The sequence below is a fragment of the Periplaneta americana genome, chromosome 14 (assembly GCF_040183065.1).
Source record: "Periplaneta americana isolate PAMFEO1 chromosome 14, P.americana_PAMFEO1_priV1, whole genome shotgun sequence".
Taxonomy (NCBI): Eukaryota; Metazoa; Arthropoda; class Insecta; order Blattodea; family Blattidae; genus Periplaneta; species Periplaneta americana.
Genome location: NC_091130.1, coordinates 95,629,410 through 95,648,861, shown reverse-complemented (window position 1 = coordinate 95,648,861; position 19,452 = coordinate 95,629,410). Strand labels below are relative to the sequence as shown.

The 19,452-nt window shown below is 34.3% G+C and overlaps 1 protein-coding gene across 1 annotated transcript in view; it reads right to left on the bottom strand.

Moving 5' to 3' along the window:
* Stt3A (catalytic subunit 3A of the oligosaccharyltransferase complex) overlaps window positions 1–19,452 on the bottom strand; it is a 100,609-nt gene that overhangs the window by 23,144 nt on the left and 58,013 nt on the right. Inside the window, exons 9-11 of the mRNA XM_069845783.1 lie at window positions 16,463–16,701; window positions 6,466–6,630; window positions 3,686–3,874 (exon numbers count right to left, since the gene is read on the bottom strand). Of these exons, the coding sequence (XP_069701884.1) occupies window positions 3,686–3,874; window positions 6,466–6,630; window positions 16,463–16,701 (593 nt within the window). The remainder of the gene's footprint in view (window positions 1–3,685; window positions 3,875–6,465; window positions 6,631–16,462; window positions 16,702–19,452) is intronic.

Genomic DNA, 19,452 nt, shown 5'->3' with positions numbered 1-19,452 from the left:
AAATTTCACTCACGATTGACTGCATGCAGGAAGATTGCAGCACTTTCATGGATGGTAATGCCAGCAATTGCATGGGTCTTGGGCCATTGGCTGGTAAAGCAATGTTTCAGGACTTTTAAATTGCTTAAAAAAAAAAAAAACATCAGTAATCAAAATAAATAAACTGCTACATTTCAATTTTTGCTAGTATAATTTAAACTGCTTTTTAAGAATATATTTTATTTTCTTTCACTATTTAATGCATTATTTAATTTAACTTTTGAGTTTTTGATTAGTATGTTAATATTTTCATAATCCTTGTTATAAACATTACAGTACCAAAAGAAGGTATAAAAGCAAAATTTAAAACAATTTAAATTAATAATTTCAAGGAAAAATTGTTCTGAGGCCGAGTATCGATCCCGGGATCCTTCGCTTAGTGCACAGATACTCTACCGACTGAGCTAACCCAGGAACTATACACGACACCGACACAATTTTTGCTTTATATCCACACAACTCAAACAGACTGACAAGAAGCCAGAACCCAACTTTGAGTGCACACAAATACTCTGTGACTTAAATTGTGGCTTTCTGTTAACGTACCTCCAGTAATGAATATATTATGCAAATCTGACTTTCAGGTAGTAGCTCCCTGTAAAGCAGGTTTACAGGTAGCTACTATCTGAAAGCCAGATTTGCATAATTTAAATTAATATTACACTTCATAAAATATGAGGGGCACTCAGAAATTAATGTTGTTGTGAAATATAACAGTTGGTAGCATTTCCATTGTTAATTTTTTAAAGGTATTGTTATACTTTCTTTTCTCACCATAAAATCTGTGCTTCAGTGGCTCACCATGACAATATCTTTGAAAAATATTGGAGTGCAAGAGGTCAAATGACTTAGTCAAACGCCTGGCATTAGAAAACAACAACAACTTTCTTTTCTCTCTCTTTTTCTTCAAAAAGTGAAGCTATATAGAAGCCTATTGTATCAAATAAATAACAAAGTGCTTAAACTTCAGTTCTACTTCAACAAGATAGACTCCAGCCCAGTTGTCAAGAAGGTAGGACGCAAAGCTCAAACTGAAGTACATAAGTAAAAGTAAAACTTGTGATAAAAATTACTACAAGAGTCTGAACTGATAACTTTGTCTTTTTCAATGGATATCATTTCAGTAACTGGAAATTCTGAATGGAAATGTTGTTTGACCAAGAAAGTGTCTTGGACGTAATTGAAGACCACCCTGCAAAACGGATGTAACATCAGATTCTTTATATATATATATGTGATATAGGTGGAAAAAGTAAATTTTAAAGCAATTATTTATAACAATAAATTATTGTGTTCAATGGCTGAATAAATTTGTATGCTTGTTTAGTCAAATGGTTGTGAAAGTATATATAAGCCTAATGAAATATGCCCCTGAAATTATTTTTCTTTCTCCTGAAGCATGAATTACAGTTTTGTTTGTTACATCCTTATTCTGCCTAGAAATATGAATTGAAATGTGTGTCATCAATATGGTCTACCCTGCATATAGCCAGTTGCTTAGAAGTTCTTAGCCTCCTTCCCGAAAGTGTTTTCAGTCACCTCCCTTTCATCTTCTAGGCTTCTCACCATCTTTTGGTGATGTACGCAATTTTTGGGCGAGGACTGGAGAGTGGAGGAGTTAAAAATTGCGCATTCAGCTCCTATCATGAAAAACGGGACATTTAACATCCCATTTGGACTTTGTTGGAATACCAGATTTTATTGTTGTTTTCTAATGCCAGGCATTTGACAATAAAGTCATTTGACCTCTTGCACTTCAATATTTTTCAAAGATATTATCATGGTCAGCCACTGAAGCACAGATTTTGAGGTGTTCCGAATCCATTTCTTGGTTTGAGTTGCACAACGGGCAGTTAGGGGACTGATATATTCCAAATCTATGCAGGTGTTTGGCCAAACAATCACGACCTATTGCCAGTCTAAATGCAGCTACAGACGAATTGGGAATTAACTGTGGATTATGATGCAGAGAGTTCCATTTTTTCCCTTGAGATTGTATTATCAAATTTTGTTTGTTGAAATCTAAGTATGTAGATTTAATAAATCTTTTCACAGAGTAATATGTAGATTTAGTAACAGGTCTGTAAGTAGCAGTGCTCCCCTTCTTTCCTAAAGCATCCGCATTCTCATTTCCCAGGATTTCACAATGGGATTGTATATCCATCGGAATGCAAATCTTTTATTGAGTGTTATTAATTGTGAGAGCATTTTAGTTATTTCTGCTGTTTGAGACGGTGTGTATCTGGAGAATATTGATAGAATAGCTGCTTTGGAGTCTGACAATATAACTGCATTCTTAAATTTATTGATGTGGCATAAAAGATTCCTTAGACTTTCACTTATTGATATGATTTCTCCATCAAAACTTGTTGTTCTATATCCAAGAGGTCTATAAAGTGAGAAGAGACAGCACGTAACACCTGCACCAGCACCTTGTTCCCTGGAAATCAAGGATCAGTCGGTGTATAAATGAAGCCAGTTTTGTGGAGGGTACCTAATATTAACTGTCTCTAAAGACAATTGTTTCATTATTTCAGTGTTTACTTCTGATTTCAGTATTTCTTCTGTTAAATTTAGATTACACTCTATATTTAATAGAGTTAAAGGGTTTGGTTAAATTTGTAAGTTTTCTTTTAAATTCGGGATAAAATTACCCATACAAAGTAAAATTATTTATGTCAGATTGGCATACAGGACTCACATCTCTAATGAAAACAAAGTCCACAAACATAATTTATAAATGTGATATTTGGCATGTAGCGAAATCTTTAATGAAGAAGATAAATAACAGCGGTGATAAAAGTTCTGTACTGCAAGAATGGAAATGGTCATTTTACACCCTGTGATAGGAAATTGGTTGCTGTTCAGAGACTAAGTCCTATCTCGGATAAATCGTCTATGCTATGTTTCAATGCATGCATTTTACATGGAGAGAGAGATTTGAACCCCAGTTTTTGAAACGAGAAGAAAGTGTATATTGCTAAGTTATAAAGGCTGGAAGGGAATGAGATGACAGATCTTCTGGGAGGCCTATAATCCAACACTTATTTATCACGAATTATCATATCTACCAGCGAAACTAATATTCAACAAAAATATTAAAAAAGAAATAGAAGAAATACAATTTTGAACGTAACAATTCCTAGGTCTCTCTTCAATAATTCCTCAGTTTTAAATTCACCCAGACATGAAACAATACCTACCTTTCGCACCATAACAGAACATGATTGCCTGGGGGCACATCTATGTAAAATCTCCATATACACTACCGGCCAAAAGTTTTCGATCACCTATCACAACTATGGATTTGTGGTTAAAATAGGGATTTCGTTTTGAATATTCTATCATATCATAATGCTAGAGAGAAAAAATATTTATTTTGTTGGTCTATTTAGTTTTTCCGATGTGTTTGTACATTGAAATGAAGTATATAGTTGTTTTCATAGCTGATTGAAAACTTTTGACCGGTAGTGTACCTTCTATCAAACTTTGTATTATCCAATGATGAAATTCCATAATGACAATAAATTTAATCATCTGCACAAATGTTCCACCTTAACTTCAGTTTATCTGGACTCAGCATAGAATTATACTGAGAAACAAGGAGAATGGAGTTCATACAACCACCACTACACTATGAACATACCTCTGGTGTATTCATTCTCAGCCAATAATAAGCTTCTCTGAAGTCATCAAATATGATACGAGAACCATCATGAGACCGTGCAGACAGGACTATGCTGGGGCTGCTGTATGCTTCTGACGTCACCCACGTGCAATGGAATGTGTAAGACAACAGCAAGAAACACATCACACCAACAAATACTGTTGCGATCTGAAACATAAGATTCACATGTCTTGCGAAAACAACACTAACCAAAATGTCCAAGAGCTCAATACTGAACTGCTTAGAAGAAACGTATCTCTCTATCTTGAATCATATGAGGTTTGTTTCAAAATAGTTCAGAATCGATTCTGAACTATCTGCTCATGCGCAGCAGCTTAATGTGCATTCCAAGACTAAAACCGATTCTGAACCAATACTGAACTCCCAGTTCCCTGTTCCAATGTGCTTTAGAACTGGTTTGGAATGAGTGAAATTGGTTCTCGATTAAGAGCAGGAATTAAGAATTCTGAACTGTTGATGCATGTCAGATAGTTTAATCTGAAGTTATGGTTAAAATGCTTCGAGACTAGGCAGGTTAAAATAAAAAATTAGTCCATCATGAGTAATTTGGCAGTGATAGCAATATACAGGGTGTTTTAAAAATACGGGGCATAATTTCAGGTATGTATTTCCCGCATGTAAACAATCAAATGCTTCATTTCCGAGTTATGGCCTTCACAACATTGAAATTCACCGGAACGTTTTTCTTTCCGCAGGTCGTTGTCGTTACAGAAGATGGTCAAAATGTCCACCTCCTGCTTGAATACAGACCTCACATCGATGTCTCATTGACCTGCGAACACGATCCCAAACTCCAGGAGTGTTGCGTATGTCCTCAGAACATGCCACAATTCGATTCCGAAGGGATTCCAAATCAGGCACCGGAGACGAATAAAGCAATGATTTTAAATGGCCCCACAAGTAGAAATTGAGAAGGTTCAGATCAGGTGAGCGTGGAGGCCTAGCAATTGGGCCACCTCTAGCTATCCATCGATCAGGAAACCTTCGATCCAAGTACCGGCGAGCCGTACGATTGAAGTGTGCAGGAGCGCCATCATGCTAGAAGTGAATGTGTTGACGATTGATCAGTGGAGTGTCTTCTAAAACATGAGGTATGGTGTTTTCCAGGAAGTTTGTGTACGCCTGCCCCGTAAGTCTGTTTACAAGTACGCTACATGGGGTCCAACTAATCGATCACCAATGATACCGGCCCACATGTTGAGGAAGAACCGCACCTAGTGATGAGATGGGACAGTTGCACGTGGGTTTTCATACGCCCATACATGCTGATTGTGGAAATTTGTTATGCCATCTCTTGTGAACTGTGCTTCATCTGTAAATAATACTAAGGCAGGAAAGTTCGGATTTACACCACACTGCTGCAAGAACCACTGACAGAACCTAACTCGTGCAGGGTAATCTGCTGGTGACAGGGCCTGTACACGTTGCAAATGATAAGGATACAATTGATACAGTACTCTTTCAACAGTCTCCAGACAGTCGTATGAGGAACATTGACTTGCAACGCTACCCTTCGTGTGCTGATAGAAGGAGTCATGTTCACAGCCTCCAGAATCTCCTCCTGTACTTCTGGAGTTGTAGATCTTGGTCGTCCCCTTCCCAAACCAGGAGAGTTAAATTTTCCATACTCGCACAGACGGTAATGGAGACGTACAAATGTCTTCTGATGTGGACATTGTCGCTGTGGGTACCTCTCCTGGTACAAATGACGAGCCAGCGCATCATTGCCGTCCGCCTTACCGTACATGAAGTGTATCTCTGCCAGCTCTCGATTTGAATACATGTCGCACAGTCTAACGCCTACACAACACTGAATGTAACCTTCGCCTTGGAATGAACTGTCAGAGTGCCCTCTTAATGTCTCCTTTGACGGCAACGACCTGCGGAAAGAAAAACGTTCCGGTGAATTTCAATGTTGTGAAGGCCATAACTCGGAAATAAAGCATTTCCGGACACATGTTGTAATGAACTATTTTGATTGTCTACATGTGGGAAATACATACCTGAAATTATGCCCCGTATTTTTGAAACACCCTGTATATTATGAAGAATTAAGTTCGAAAGATGAATATAATTTTAATATTAGAAGAAACTCCAAAGACCGTGAAAGAAGAGTTCAAGAAACATTCCAAAAACGTAAAAGCCCGAACTAGTTGTGCACAAATGGCACATGCGTTGAAAGAAGTTCGGCATTAGTTTGGAACACATTCTGAATTGCTTGCTGGAACAAACCTAGTGTTCTATAAAATGAATTCTGACTCAGTGCGTACAAAAACTGCTCCCTATATTTCTATTTTACAATTAGACTGAAAACTATGACTGCTTTGCAATGTTATGATTATGAATAAATTCAGAAAATGATCATGATTTCATGATACAGGAAAGATTGCAGGTAGAGAGTAGGACAAACTACTCATAATGGGCTCATTATATTACCTCCAAATTTTGACGAAGACAATAAATAATGGGTAAAATTTGCCTGGAGCCTTCTTCTTAGGGAACAGGGTTCTTTTACACAATAAACTAAATAAAAATATTAGTCTACCAGAGAAAAAAATGAGTATAGAAAAAAATGAACAAAATGGAAAAACAAAGAAAAAGGATATATGAAGAAAGAAAAGGCAAAGTTTATATGATGAAGTACCATTATATTTCAGAGCTAATTGTCTTATTTAAAATATGGTATAAATAGCTAAAACATGCCATCATTTTCAGAAATGTGAATTATCTAATCTCACCTCGCTCTTCATTACAAAATTATTCTCGAATTTCCTCGCCTTCTTGTCTACATTCTTTGAAGAATCTACTTGCTTCATGTACGTGACCAACATCGCTGACACAGCAATACCAGAAAGGATGCACATAACTGGTGCAAGCACCAGCATTAGACGCACCATCACTCCCTGAAAATGTTAAGTTTAGATATCAATCAATCAATCAATCAATCAATCAATCAATCAATCAATCAAGTTTATTTGGTCAATAAAAACAAACAGATTAAAACTCGAAGTACATATGCCTGTCAAGAAATTCATTAATATGATGAAAAGGATCATCTAAAAGCCATTTTTTTAAACAACTTTAAATCTAAATATAAATAAGCTGAGTGGGCATTCTTAGGCAATCTATTAAACATATCTGAAGAAATAAAATTTAACCATTTCTTGGTCTTTATCAACCTGACTGTAGGTGTTACAATATAATTATTTCTAGTACAGTATTTGCGAAGCTGGGACTGAGAAGCATGACTATTTAAATTAATTTTGATATAGACTAAACAGTCATAAATATATTCATTAATTACAGTAAGAATATTAGCATTACGAAATAAAGGTCGACAATGAGCATTAAAAGATGAATTAGTAATAATACATAATGATTTTTTAAAAATGCATAATAGGCTTGTTTCAAATATCTACTAGATACAGGAGCTTTTAATTTACACATAAAGTACACGAGATAATCTTTTGCACACAATTGCAATGTGACCCGCCTAAGTAAGTTTTGAATCTAATGTAATACCAAGACGTTTAACTTCTGAAATCATTTCATCAGGAACATGATTTAATGAAAACAATATCCACTGAGTTTTAGATCTATTAAGTTTCAACCCATTGGCTTCAAACCAACCAGCAGCATCACATAAACAGGAATCCATTAATAAAGACAGATGATTTATGTCATACGTAGTAAACAAAAAGGAAGTGTCATCCGCAAGAAGGACTGTGTCACACTTTATATCAAAAGATAGATCATTAATCATAATAAGGAACAGTAGAGGACCGACAACAGATCCTTGAGGAACTCCAATATTAACATTAACAGTATTGAAAATTCCCCATTAATACATGTAATTTGAATACGATTACTTAAATAAGATCTAATTAGGTCCAATTCTTTGCCTCTGACTTCACAGAAGCGAAGTTTGGAACAAATGGTTTCATGAGATACACAGTCAAAAACCTTGGACAGATCACAAAAGTGTAGACATGGTACTGTCATGCCTTTCAAAACCAGTAACAACAGACTCCACTAAATAATTAAGTGCATCAATGGTGGATAATCCTGATCGAAAACCATATTGTGAATTGGATTGAAGAATTAACCCTTAGATTCAAAATGTCGAGTGATTCAAAATGTCGAGTAAACTGCTTATTTATGATAATTTCAATTATCTTAGAAAAAACAGGAACTATTGATATAGGTCTATAAACTTCCATTTTAGAGGGATCACCCTTTTTAAAAAACAGGAATGGTTTTAGTTACCTTTAAGGATTCAAGGAAAACACCACTTGATAAACATCCATTAATATAACAAGTTAATGGTTCGATGATGGAATAAATAATAGACTTAATAAGATCACTACTAATATTATACAAATCTTTACATTTAGAATTTTTGAGATAAGAACTATTTTTGTAACTTCTTCTTGAATAATAAATTTCCATTTAAAAATCTGTTTCAATTATGAATCCAGTATTAAAAAGATAGTCCACAGAAGTGGCATTACAGCGATTAACTGTTTCTGAAATATGTTTAGCAGAATTTATGAAAAAATTATTAAAGTCATCAATATTAAATCGATAGTCGCAAATGCGATTAGAATTATTACATTCAGTATTTACAACATGCCAAGCCACTTTGCATTTGTTCGAAGATGAACAGATATAAGATTAATTAAATTTACGTTTTGCCTCTCTTAGGGCCAATGCATACTCCTTTTTACCTGCAGTATATAAAGCTCTGACATCAGTAATATTAGCATTATAATAAGTTGCCCACTCAAGATAGCTATAGATTTTCGATAAAAGAACTTTTAAAATATTTAAATCCTTGTATACCAACCCAACTTTTGTTTACGAGTTTTGTTTGCATTAATACTATTCTTACTAACACATGTGTAACAGGGAAAAAATAGTTCAATCCATATAAAAATACAGCAAAGTGTCAAAATTGCACTTAATATTAAAATTAAATATGCTATTCCAATTAATAGAATATAAATAGTCCATAAAAAATAGCATGTTGTTACTACTAAATTTACATGCAATACTTGTCTTAGGTAAGTTAGTATTGGATATAGAATCAAAAATACAATTTTAGTGGACAAACCATTGTAATCAGAAAAAGGAACATTAAAAATAGCAGAACTTATTAAAGGTCTATATTGGTAACAATGTTATCAAGACAAGATTTCCCCCTAGTAGGGTCGGTATTTGTGCAGTAACAATTAGCAGCTCCTAAAATGTTTAAAAATTGTAAGGTAAAATCTGTATTAATATTAACATCTATATTAAAATCACCACATAACACATAGGGCAAATTAAAAGAACTAAAAAATATAAACAACTTCTCCAATAACTGTAAAAACAAAAGTTTGTCGCCTATAGGGGAGCGATATATAGATAATAAAATTGTTTTAAAACTAGATAACAACACAGCAGCAACCTCAAAATGTTGTTCGTAATAAAACTTGTCAACATCAATAGTTCTATAGTCAATGTTTATGTCGAAAAAGAGCAACACTACCATGTAACTTGATTTCCCCATAGAATTTAGCAACACAAGTGTAACCATGTAATTTAATAAAATCAAACTTATAAGAATTACACCAATGTTACATTAAATAAACAGCTAAGAATTTATTTTCATGTAACAGAATTTCCAGTTCATCAATTTTATTACATATAGACTGAACATTTAGCCAGAGTAAAGTTATCACATCTAAAACAGTAGAGATTAAATGGTGCTGATTTTGTGTGGTACGTGTGAAAAAAATGCCTAAGACAGGCATTTGCAGGCTATATACTGGGATCCAATGCTGCACTTAGATGTTCTTCAAATATATTCAATTTAAAAGAAGAATACAATTCTGGATTCCTAAACACAAGCGCGCGCGCCTCTCTCTCTCTCCCTAGCGCGCACGCACACACACACACACACACACACACACACACACACACACACACACACAGAGAGAAGGGGGGGGGTAGAAGTGATATAACTGTGCAGGCTGTAGGACGCAACAGACATTAAAATAACAAATAAAATACATAATTCATTAGACAATTAGGCTGAAAGTCTGTAGTTTGGCAACAGCACATAAATGGGTCATGTGAATACACACATGAATTCAGGTCTCAACAGCAGCATTCCATCCCCTAGTCTCTGCAATAGGGTTGTCAGACTTCGCCAATGGCAGGAAATAATGATATGTGTTAACCTTTTTATTTAATTTGCAAGAAAACAGTTCTATTTCAAAACTGTAAAGGGACAAATCATCCCTTATCAATTTCTCTAATGATACAACTAAAAATCAGAATCATATGGATTGTATTTATTGAGTAAAACAATGTTAACATTTAGGGGAATTTTTTTTTTCTGAGAAAAGTATTCACTTAGGACTAATATGGTGTTAGAATTTTTTGTTGTACTCTATCCAAAAAATAAGCTGCTGAAATCTGCAGTTACATTATTTCCATTCTGTGCATGTGTGTGTGTGTGTGTGTGTGTGTATGTATAAAATATTACACTGCAAATTAAACAAAGTACGAAATATCAAATAATTATAACAATTATATGCATAATTCTCAGACAGAGTACTTGTACTTTAACATTAAATGAGACACGTGATTCTATTTACTTTTCAATATACTCTTTTATTTTTTTTCTCTGGAAATATTAAAGATATCTGCATGAAATTTTTCATGTAAATTTAGCATAGTAGAGTGACTCAGCCACCAAAAAGTGACGTCAGAGGATCCAATTCAGAATTGTGTGATGCAATGATTTCAGCAAATATTCTTTTAGTAAGCTGAAAAATAAAACACTGAAGGAATTATTTGGGAAATGGACAAAAATGCAAATTCCTGCCTAATCCACACTAAGGAAATATTATGTTACAAAAGGTTGGAGGTGCTGCTACAGAAAAGATAGAAAAGACCTTAAGACGGAATCCTGGATGGGATACATTAATGAAAATAGTGGCTATATGTGGAGAGGTATAGGAACAGGAGCTGCATCAGGTTACTTATTTTAAATATGCTCCACTCAAGTTTTGTGAGGTTGCATTCTGCATTTCAGAACATTCTTAGTGACAGAAGAATAATGGAGAATTTAGAAAAATATATTGTTGTATATTGATTTTGTGCCAGTAGCACTGCATATTGTAAAGAGTACAACTACAATTAACTTAAAATAGTAATTTTATTAAATTGTAATAAGTGTGTATTAACAACCCATTCTGTATTTTTAGTGTCTACATAAATGCCTATTTCAATCATTTTTATTGCCTTATTGCCTGCCTATTTTTCATGTTTTTAGTGCCTACATGTCACAGCTTTACACATAACATACATCTTGCACTCCCTTATTGTAGCAATATTTTTATAAACAACAATGCAAAACAACACAATAATACAACTGAGCGAGTAACAAAGAATATGCGAAAACTTGCTAGTTATGTTTATATTAGAATAATTTTGCACACAAAGAATAACATTGTGAATTCTATCAGCATATTACAAATGGACATTTCAGATGGATAACATTTTATCTATAAAAATGTTCATATATGTATTTAATAGGCTACTTGTTAAAAGATTGTATGTCAATCATTGCACTGGATATATAAATTATACTGTAATAATATGTTGTAATGTTATGTGTAGCTTTATCTATTCTCATGTAATTTCATCCCTCTTAGCCCCAAATATTTTCCTAAGCACTTTATTCTCGAACACCCTCAACCTCTGTTCTCTCTCAAAGTGAGAGTCCAAGTTCCACAAATATACAGATCAGCCAGTCATAGGCTATAACTGTTTTATAAATTATAACTTTCAGTTTTTTTTTATCTTAACCAGTTCTCACCTGGTAGTCTAGTATGGTTCACTGATGGTTCTAGAATTAACAATAGTACTGCAGCAGGGATCTATGGTGTAATTAACAAGGGCTAGAATTTCTATCCCTATCGGTTAGTATACTATAATTTTCCAAGCTGAAACGTTTTCGATATTAGCTTGTGCTCAGAAAAACACCTAAATAGATCACGCAAAGGCATGAATATCTATATCTGTTCTGACAATGGGCTTCTCTAGGTACGTGAAGCACACAAAGTAGACTGGTATTTCTAAGTGTATAATCAAAAATGATCTAAAGGAGAATCTGATGGTTTACTAGGAGCCTGGAGATCTACACCGGTCATGACACAGGCCAAACTCCTTATTGGAGAATCGAAACCTAACTTAACTAAACAATTTCGAGCTCTGGAAAAGAGAAGCTTAAGAAAAGTGTAACTCCTGACCAGATACTGCCATGTGAATGAACATCTAAACATCACCTCATATTTTGCTGGATAGTTCAGGCTTACGGCACATCAGACATCAGTACCTTGAGAAACACATACTGTCTCCTGAGCACAGGAAATGAAATCCAGCAGCATCATGAAGATGGTCATCCTCTGTGGTCTCCTGATGCTAGATTGAAATTCTAACTTCCTCTGCAAGTCTAGCCACAGTGCAGAACTACTCTAATCCCGCATTCCTTGCAGGACAGTTGAGCTGAGTCATGGACATACGTCCCCTTGCAAAGCATATAAATATTACCTATGGAATCGGTCGAAAGATTGTTTCTTGTCACTAGTCAATGAAGTCTCAGAAGAAGACTAGTGCCCACGTGCATCAATGTCAGTTAGTATAACCACCAATTACAATTGCCTCCTAATCCCTGGTTAAGCATTTTTACGGTGGATTGACCTCGGTTAGAACATATATACTAGTGGAAACACTAGTAATGCCCCACTTTGATTATTGTGATTCTCTACTGACCGACCTCAATGTCAACCAGTCGCAAAGATTACAACGTGTTCATAATTCTTGTGTTCACTTCGTCTGCGATGTCCGTCACGCTGACCACATTACCCCATTCTTCCAAACTCTAAACTGGCTACGGCTTAACGAACGTAGAAATTTTCATTCTCTTCTTCTCCTTTTCCAAGTCCTTCACACCTCTACACCTCCTACCTTGCCTCCCGTTTCAGTTATCTGTCATCATATCATAATCTCTTCACACGCACGCAAAATAGCCTCATACTAGCCATACCAACACATGACTTCATTGTATTCATCATCATACACTATCTCGCTTTCGCGCTTGTGGAATACCCTACCCAGTGACATCAGAGACTGTCGGAATTTAGTAGCGTTCAAAAGCAAATTTAGTAAGCATTTTCTTACTGCGCAGAGTAGGTTTAATTTTTACTTAGTTAATAAAAAAAAAAAAATGTTTTCTCTTCTTAATTTTTACAATGAACTGTCCAGCTTTTATTAGTCTGTTAATTTTTTTAGCACTTTGATTTTTATTGTATTTGAAAATTCAATATTAATTGTAATTATAATTATAATTGTATTCTTTATATTGTAGTTATAATCCCCTGGTAGAGGGAAAGAGAAGGCCTGATGGCCTTATCTCTACCAGGTTAAATAAATAAATAAAAATAAAATAAATATAGGAGGTTAACCACAGTAATCTCTAACCGGCCATATTCAAACGGTTAAAGGAAATAACCAGTGATCAGTAGGCCAAGTAAAACAAAATGGCGGCCAGGTCGAAGACGATTATTACTGTACAGTACTTGAATTACTTGGATAGAGATGATGGTGAGTGTGAAGTTTCTTTAATGGAAAGAGAATTCTTACGAGGAATTAAGTGACAGAAAATTTCAGGAGGGATTTCGTTTATCAAAATCTACAATGTAATTTCTGCTGCAACAAATGGGTCATTTAAAATAACATAGAAACAGTCGTATTTCTCCTATGGATCAGCTGCTTATATTACAATTCTATGCAACTGATCTTTTCTGTATTTTAAGGGGGAACACTCGAGTATCTCTTTCTCTATGTCACTGGCTGAACGAAGAGCGGTTATGGATGGATCTTAGGATAATGCACAGTTCCCTGTATGAATGGGGTTCTGGATCATACACACATTCGTACTAATCTTCTTTATCCTTTTCCTTTATGGATATTCCATCTTTTTCATATATAATATATTTAAATATAGTAATAATTCTATCAATATTTCAAACTCATTTGGGATATAGTCAGTTTTGCATTTAATTTTCAATTTTGTACGATTTTAACCTAAGAGCACTGAAAAATAAAGAAATGCAACTCACAAACATAACAGCACTCAAACAAATCCAACGCGAAAATATAGGACACATTCGTTTCCATGTAGAATGGAGTAAGTGCAGTTGTTTTTACACGTTGACTATTATCTTTGCAGAGGAATGGATGCTTTTCTTTAGTCATTTTTTAGAAACAGTGTATCACAGAGTCTTCTTTAGTTACAAGCCGGAGCATGGGTAGGTTTGGCAATGCAGAGTGGAGGCGGGAGATTTTAAAGTGATATTGTGTTTGCTCATTGCTTTCGTTATACGTAAAGCGTATTTTTTCAATATTACTTCATGCACAAAGGTAAGATCAAGATTCAGAGTAGTGATGTAAATTATTATGGGTTCGAAAATAGTGTTTTATTGCAATCAATTAGCTATACTTCAGAATACGGCGTAAGTAGACTACTTACATACAAAGGCTGCCACTTAAAATAATTACAAAAAAACATGTTTTTATTGATAGTACGAAGGTAAATAAATAAATAAATAAAAAACATATTCCTTGCATCGAAAATAATAAAATCAATAATGCAATAAAGACGTAAGTTCCTACACAGTATTCTTAAGTTCCATTCAATTAACAAATTTGTGGCTAGTAAATTGACAAAGTTTTGCCACTTAATGTTGTTTCACCTCTGACGTGAAAGGTGTAGGATATCATATGCATTTTAATTTCATATAATTATGTCATTTTTTCTATAAATATTTCAGATGTCCAGGAAGCCAGTTTTAGTTTGAACCTGGCCAGTCACCATAACAATACTGTTATCCTAAATTATTTGTTATAAACTTTTTAAAATATAATTTTAAATAAATATAACTACAGAAAACAAGCTAAGAATGTAAATTATGCAAATAGGCCTAAAATAAAATTTAAACAGAAGAAACTATTGACATACCTATTATAATAAAAGTATGAGGATGTAAATACAGTTAAGCCAAGTAAAAAAATCTATGAAAAAATGAAAAAAAACATACCTTCAACATAATACATAACAAAACGCAACATTATCTATTAAGTACATGTGTCAATTAGCGTAAACTCAGTGAACTTTAAATCCTCTAAAAAAAAATACGAAGTGAAAAAAACATGTTTATACCTAATTTATTACAAAATAAATAATATTAATATACAAACCTTGAAAACTAACAAAGTGATTATATGGATCTAAAAATATAGGTAGTTCTGATGTATAGCAGGCATTCCGAATCTTCAACAAAACTGCAACATTTATGGGAACACAAAACAGCTATTTACAATGAATTTGAAAACCAATGGCGTAACTTTATTGATAAGGATTCGAAACACCTCAAAATCTGTGCTTCAGTGGCTGGTCATGATAATATCTTTGAAAAATATTGGAGTGCAAGAGGTCAAATGACTTTATTGTCAAACGCCTGGCATTAGAAAACAACAACAACACGAGACCTCTACTACTCATATCTTTCCACAGACTGACATTACAAGGAGTTTCCTTGCCCCTTAAAAATCCGTCGTTGACAATGAGATTTAAATTAAAGAACTTGTGATCCACAATCTAGCGTGTTAAATACAAGGCCACAGAAGAAATTACCAAAATGTGTTATTCATTAAATATACGAACAATTTTTATGGTATGGATTATCTGATTTTTCGATTAACCATTCAGCCCATCCCCTTCATTACCAAGGATAATAGAGGTTCTACTGTATTACAATTACATTAGAGGAAGAATATCCGAATAGTAAGAAGAAGGCAAAAAGGAAATGGTTACACAGTTACCCATATCCTTGCCGAAAGTCACTAGCTAGTTCAAAAGCTATAATCAAAATACACAGATAAAGTAACCTCCAAACATATCTTGTATGAAAACACATTTAAATTGCCAGCTGAGACCAGACTGTCAAGTGAAAAAGTTAACAAAACAATTCTAGTCTGGGCCAGAGCTGACATGGTGATGTGTGAACACAAGCATTTAACTTAATTGTACAATTCATCCACCAGGTGACTGCCATCACTCGGCTGGCCTCTGGCCTTGGCATAGTCCAGTTATGTGTGTCCTGACCTGTAAAATGACTAATCACTCTTGTTGCTGCTACTAGAATTACCTTATCAACAATGAATTTCATTAATTTCATTACTTAGAAGTAATCACACTGCACTATTTTCTTTTGTGATACTAAGTGAATAAACTTCAACTTAGTTATAAATTGAAAAGAACTTCATTTGAAACTTACAATATTGGGGGAAAGTTATTCGTGTAGATTAACAGTATATTTATAAGAATGCAATTCTCAGTTAAGCTAACTGACAGTGCTGGTGCGGAAAGCAATGGTGCAACACACACCAATTATAAGCAACTGAAGCACTCATTGGGGAGACGAGAGGAGGAGAAAAGAATTCTTAATCTCTGGCTTAGACATAGTTCAATGAAAAATTAGGAAAGGAGGATGACCATAAAAATAATGAAAGTAGAACTGGAAGAGGTAACAAAACAGTGCAAACATTCAATTCTACCATATTGTTGAAACTCCCGAAAAGATCACACTTTTAGAACAGGTATGGATATAGTATACTTACAGCAAAGTATATGCTGGTAACACCATAGAGTACAAGAAATATATTTGCATCAGACAGCTTGGAGAAACAGAAATACAATCCAGCTGGGAAAAGGAACACCAGAATCTGAAGATCGAAATAGAAAGACGACCAAGATGTAGGTTGATGTTCAGATACTGATGCAATGATTGGAATGTGGTTCTTGGCATAGCTTGGATCCAGGAGGGAGTAGAAACGGCCAGTCCACGGCGAGATCTTTCCTGTTAACACACAGAAAATTATATTCACATATACTATTTGTGGCGTAGTTTCTTAATGGCATTAACTAGTTAAATCAAATAGGTTATTTCTCATAGTGTCATCCAGAGTTTCACATCCTTATATTTTGGAAGAACTTTTGGAACAGCTAAAAAAAATATATTAGTAAAAAATACTTATATTAGGTAACACCAGTGGTGATATTCAAGAAGTTTAACAACCAGTTCTCTCATGTGTATCTATGTTAAAATATATGGTATATGTCCATGGTAATTGCAAATATTACCTAGAAATAATTTAACAACCGGTTTGTCCGAACTGGTGTGAACCGGCTGAATATCACCACTGGGTAACATAATTTCTGTTCTGTGGCAGGATGAAAATTCATGAGTGTCACAAGTCACAACAAAAGTACTGCAAATTTGCTGCACACATGCATACACGCAAGCACACACACAGGGTATTCTAAAATCTCATCCAAAAAGGAACAGCACATAATAGAGCACATCAAATTATATAAATTGAATATAGAAACCTATCTTTTAAGTCGCATGTTTAGTTCCTTATTCAAATGCAGCACAGCATGTTTATGTTCGTTAATGTACTCACATTCAAGTTTGTATCACTATTCATTCCAAATATCCTGAATGGAGTCATTTGTAGTGGATCATAGAAGCAGTACTTTAAATAATAGCCCTTTTAATTGCAGGTATAAATGAAAGACTGTATCAGATTAATGAAGGAGAAAAAAATCCGAACTCTCTGCAAGATCTCATGTTTGGCTGTGACATCATGCTTGATCACTATCGAGTGTTACTGTTATTGCATAGCATATTATTTAAAACTTCCACCTTGTATAGCACCATACCGAAGCTAGAGGGACTGGAAATTCATCATTTGCAGTATTCCAATTCGAGAAGTTTTAAACATGTAAGTGATTAAAATGACAAAAATAACAATCATCTTATATTTTAACTAAGAAGTGGGGGGTGTTTTGCAACAATAAGAGAGTTAATCTTCCATTGGGTACAATGTACACGAGATATAGTTTTCCCTCAAAATAATAATAATAATAATAATAATAATAATAATAATAATAATAATAATAAATACTCCTCACAGGTTCTGGCTGATATGTACATCTATTATCAGCAGTACATTTCACTTGACAATATGTATTAGTGGAAGAACAATTGTTTGTATGCATCTGAAGTCTGACTAGAGTGCTTTCAGAATAAGAAGGCATATAAGGAGGAGCTAGTTCAGACTGGTCTATGTCGACTAGCCAGTAGCAATGAAGTGGTGTTGCCTAGTTAAATTGTCGCGAAGTCTCGCTGAAACGTCGTGTATTAGTTTCTTTCTTGCGCGCACAATAGTTATGGCTAGGAATGAATTTTAAGCTGTGCCATTCGATAGTGCTACACATACTGAAATCAACTGTACAAGAATGGCAATTGTATGTCAACTGGTTCGCATGTTATCGTTGTAAGACTAAACAGAGATATCCAACCTACAGCATAGCACAGATTTTGCTCTGTAAACGAAGATAGATTCTGTTTATTTTCAAATTCAGATGTGCACTGTTTTCTCTTGTGTGTTATGTAACTTATCGTAACAATGTCTCTTGAAGGGATTGCAATTGGCCCTGGTATTTCATTTGTTATACGCAAAAGGATAGTCCTACACTCAAGCGAGGAGTATGGTATTTTCTGTGTATAATTTTTCTAAAGGATTAGTTTATGATGCAGTGCGTGCCAGTTCGTCACAAACAAAGAATCTGACTGCAGAGGCGTGTGGTTTAGAAGTGCATATGTTATCTCATATTCTCAGACAGGACAAAGAGACAATTAAAATAGGTGGTATACTTGAATTTAATTCTCCTGGAAAATAACGCAAAACAAATGTGTTAATTATTTGTGCAATTTTCAGAACCGTGTATTACTTCATCGTACGATATTTGAAATATATTAGTAGTATGTGACAGCAGTGCCACTATAATAGAACGTGGAAATAAGAAGAAAGTTGAGAATAACCATAGGTACGATTTTCACTTTTCATTGGAATATTATACATGGTATAAGACGAAATATTGCATAAACATATGAGATACTTCGATGATATTGTAAACATAAACACTCCTGCCTCTTTTTCACGAATTACACGAAGAGTATTAACAACATTCTTCCTTAAGAGCATTAGAAAACTTTATAAGATGAAGCAATTTAATTACATTTCACTTTTAAAATAAATACAGGCATGCTAGGAACGAGAAGATTTTATAATTCCAAAACTCAATTTCTATTTTAAAAACCTTTCGTTATATATTAACTTTATACGTTTTTTCTAATACACAATCTTACCTTCAATATATTAATGATATTACTGGGTTACTGTTTTCATATTCACTTCTGTATAACTACCTTCACTCGTAGGTTTATACTGCCACAGGCCAGAGTGATAGAACATAGAATCCTGGACCTCTAGATAGGTATAAGCTTGAGGATTAAAGTAAATTAGATAGGCTTGATTTAACAAAGTAAAAGAAAGCAATCTTCAATTTCAATATGAGTACTGAATTAGGCCTACATATGAACAGATATGCTTACATTCTTATAGCCGCATTCTTAGCCTACCAGAATATGGAACTCTGGACCTCTAGATACGTAAAAATTAGATAATAAAATAAAATTAGATAGACTTAGTTTAACAGAGAAAAATAATCTACAGTTTCCGTATGAGTACTGAATTATATA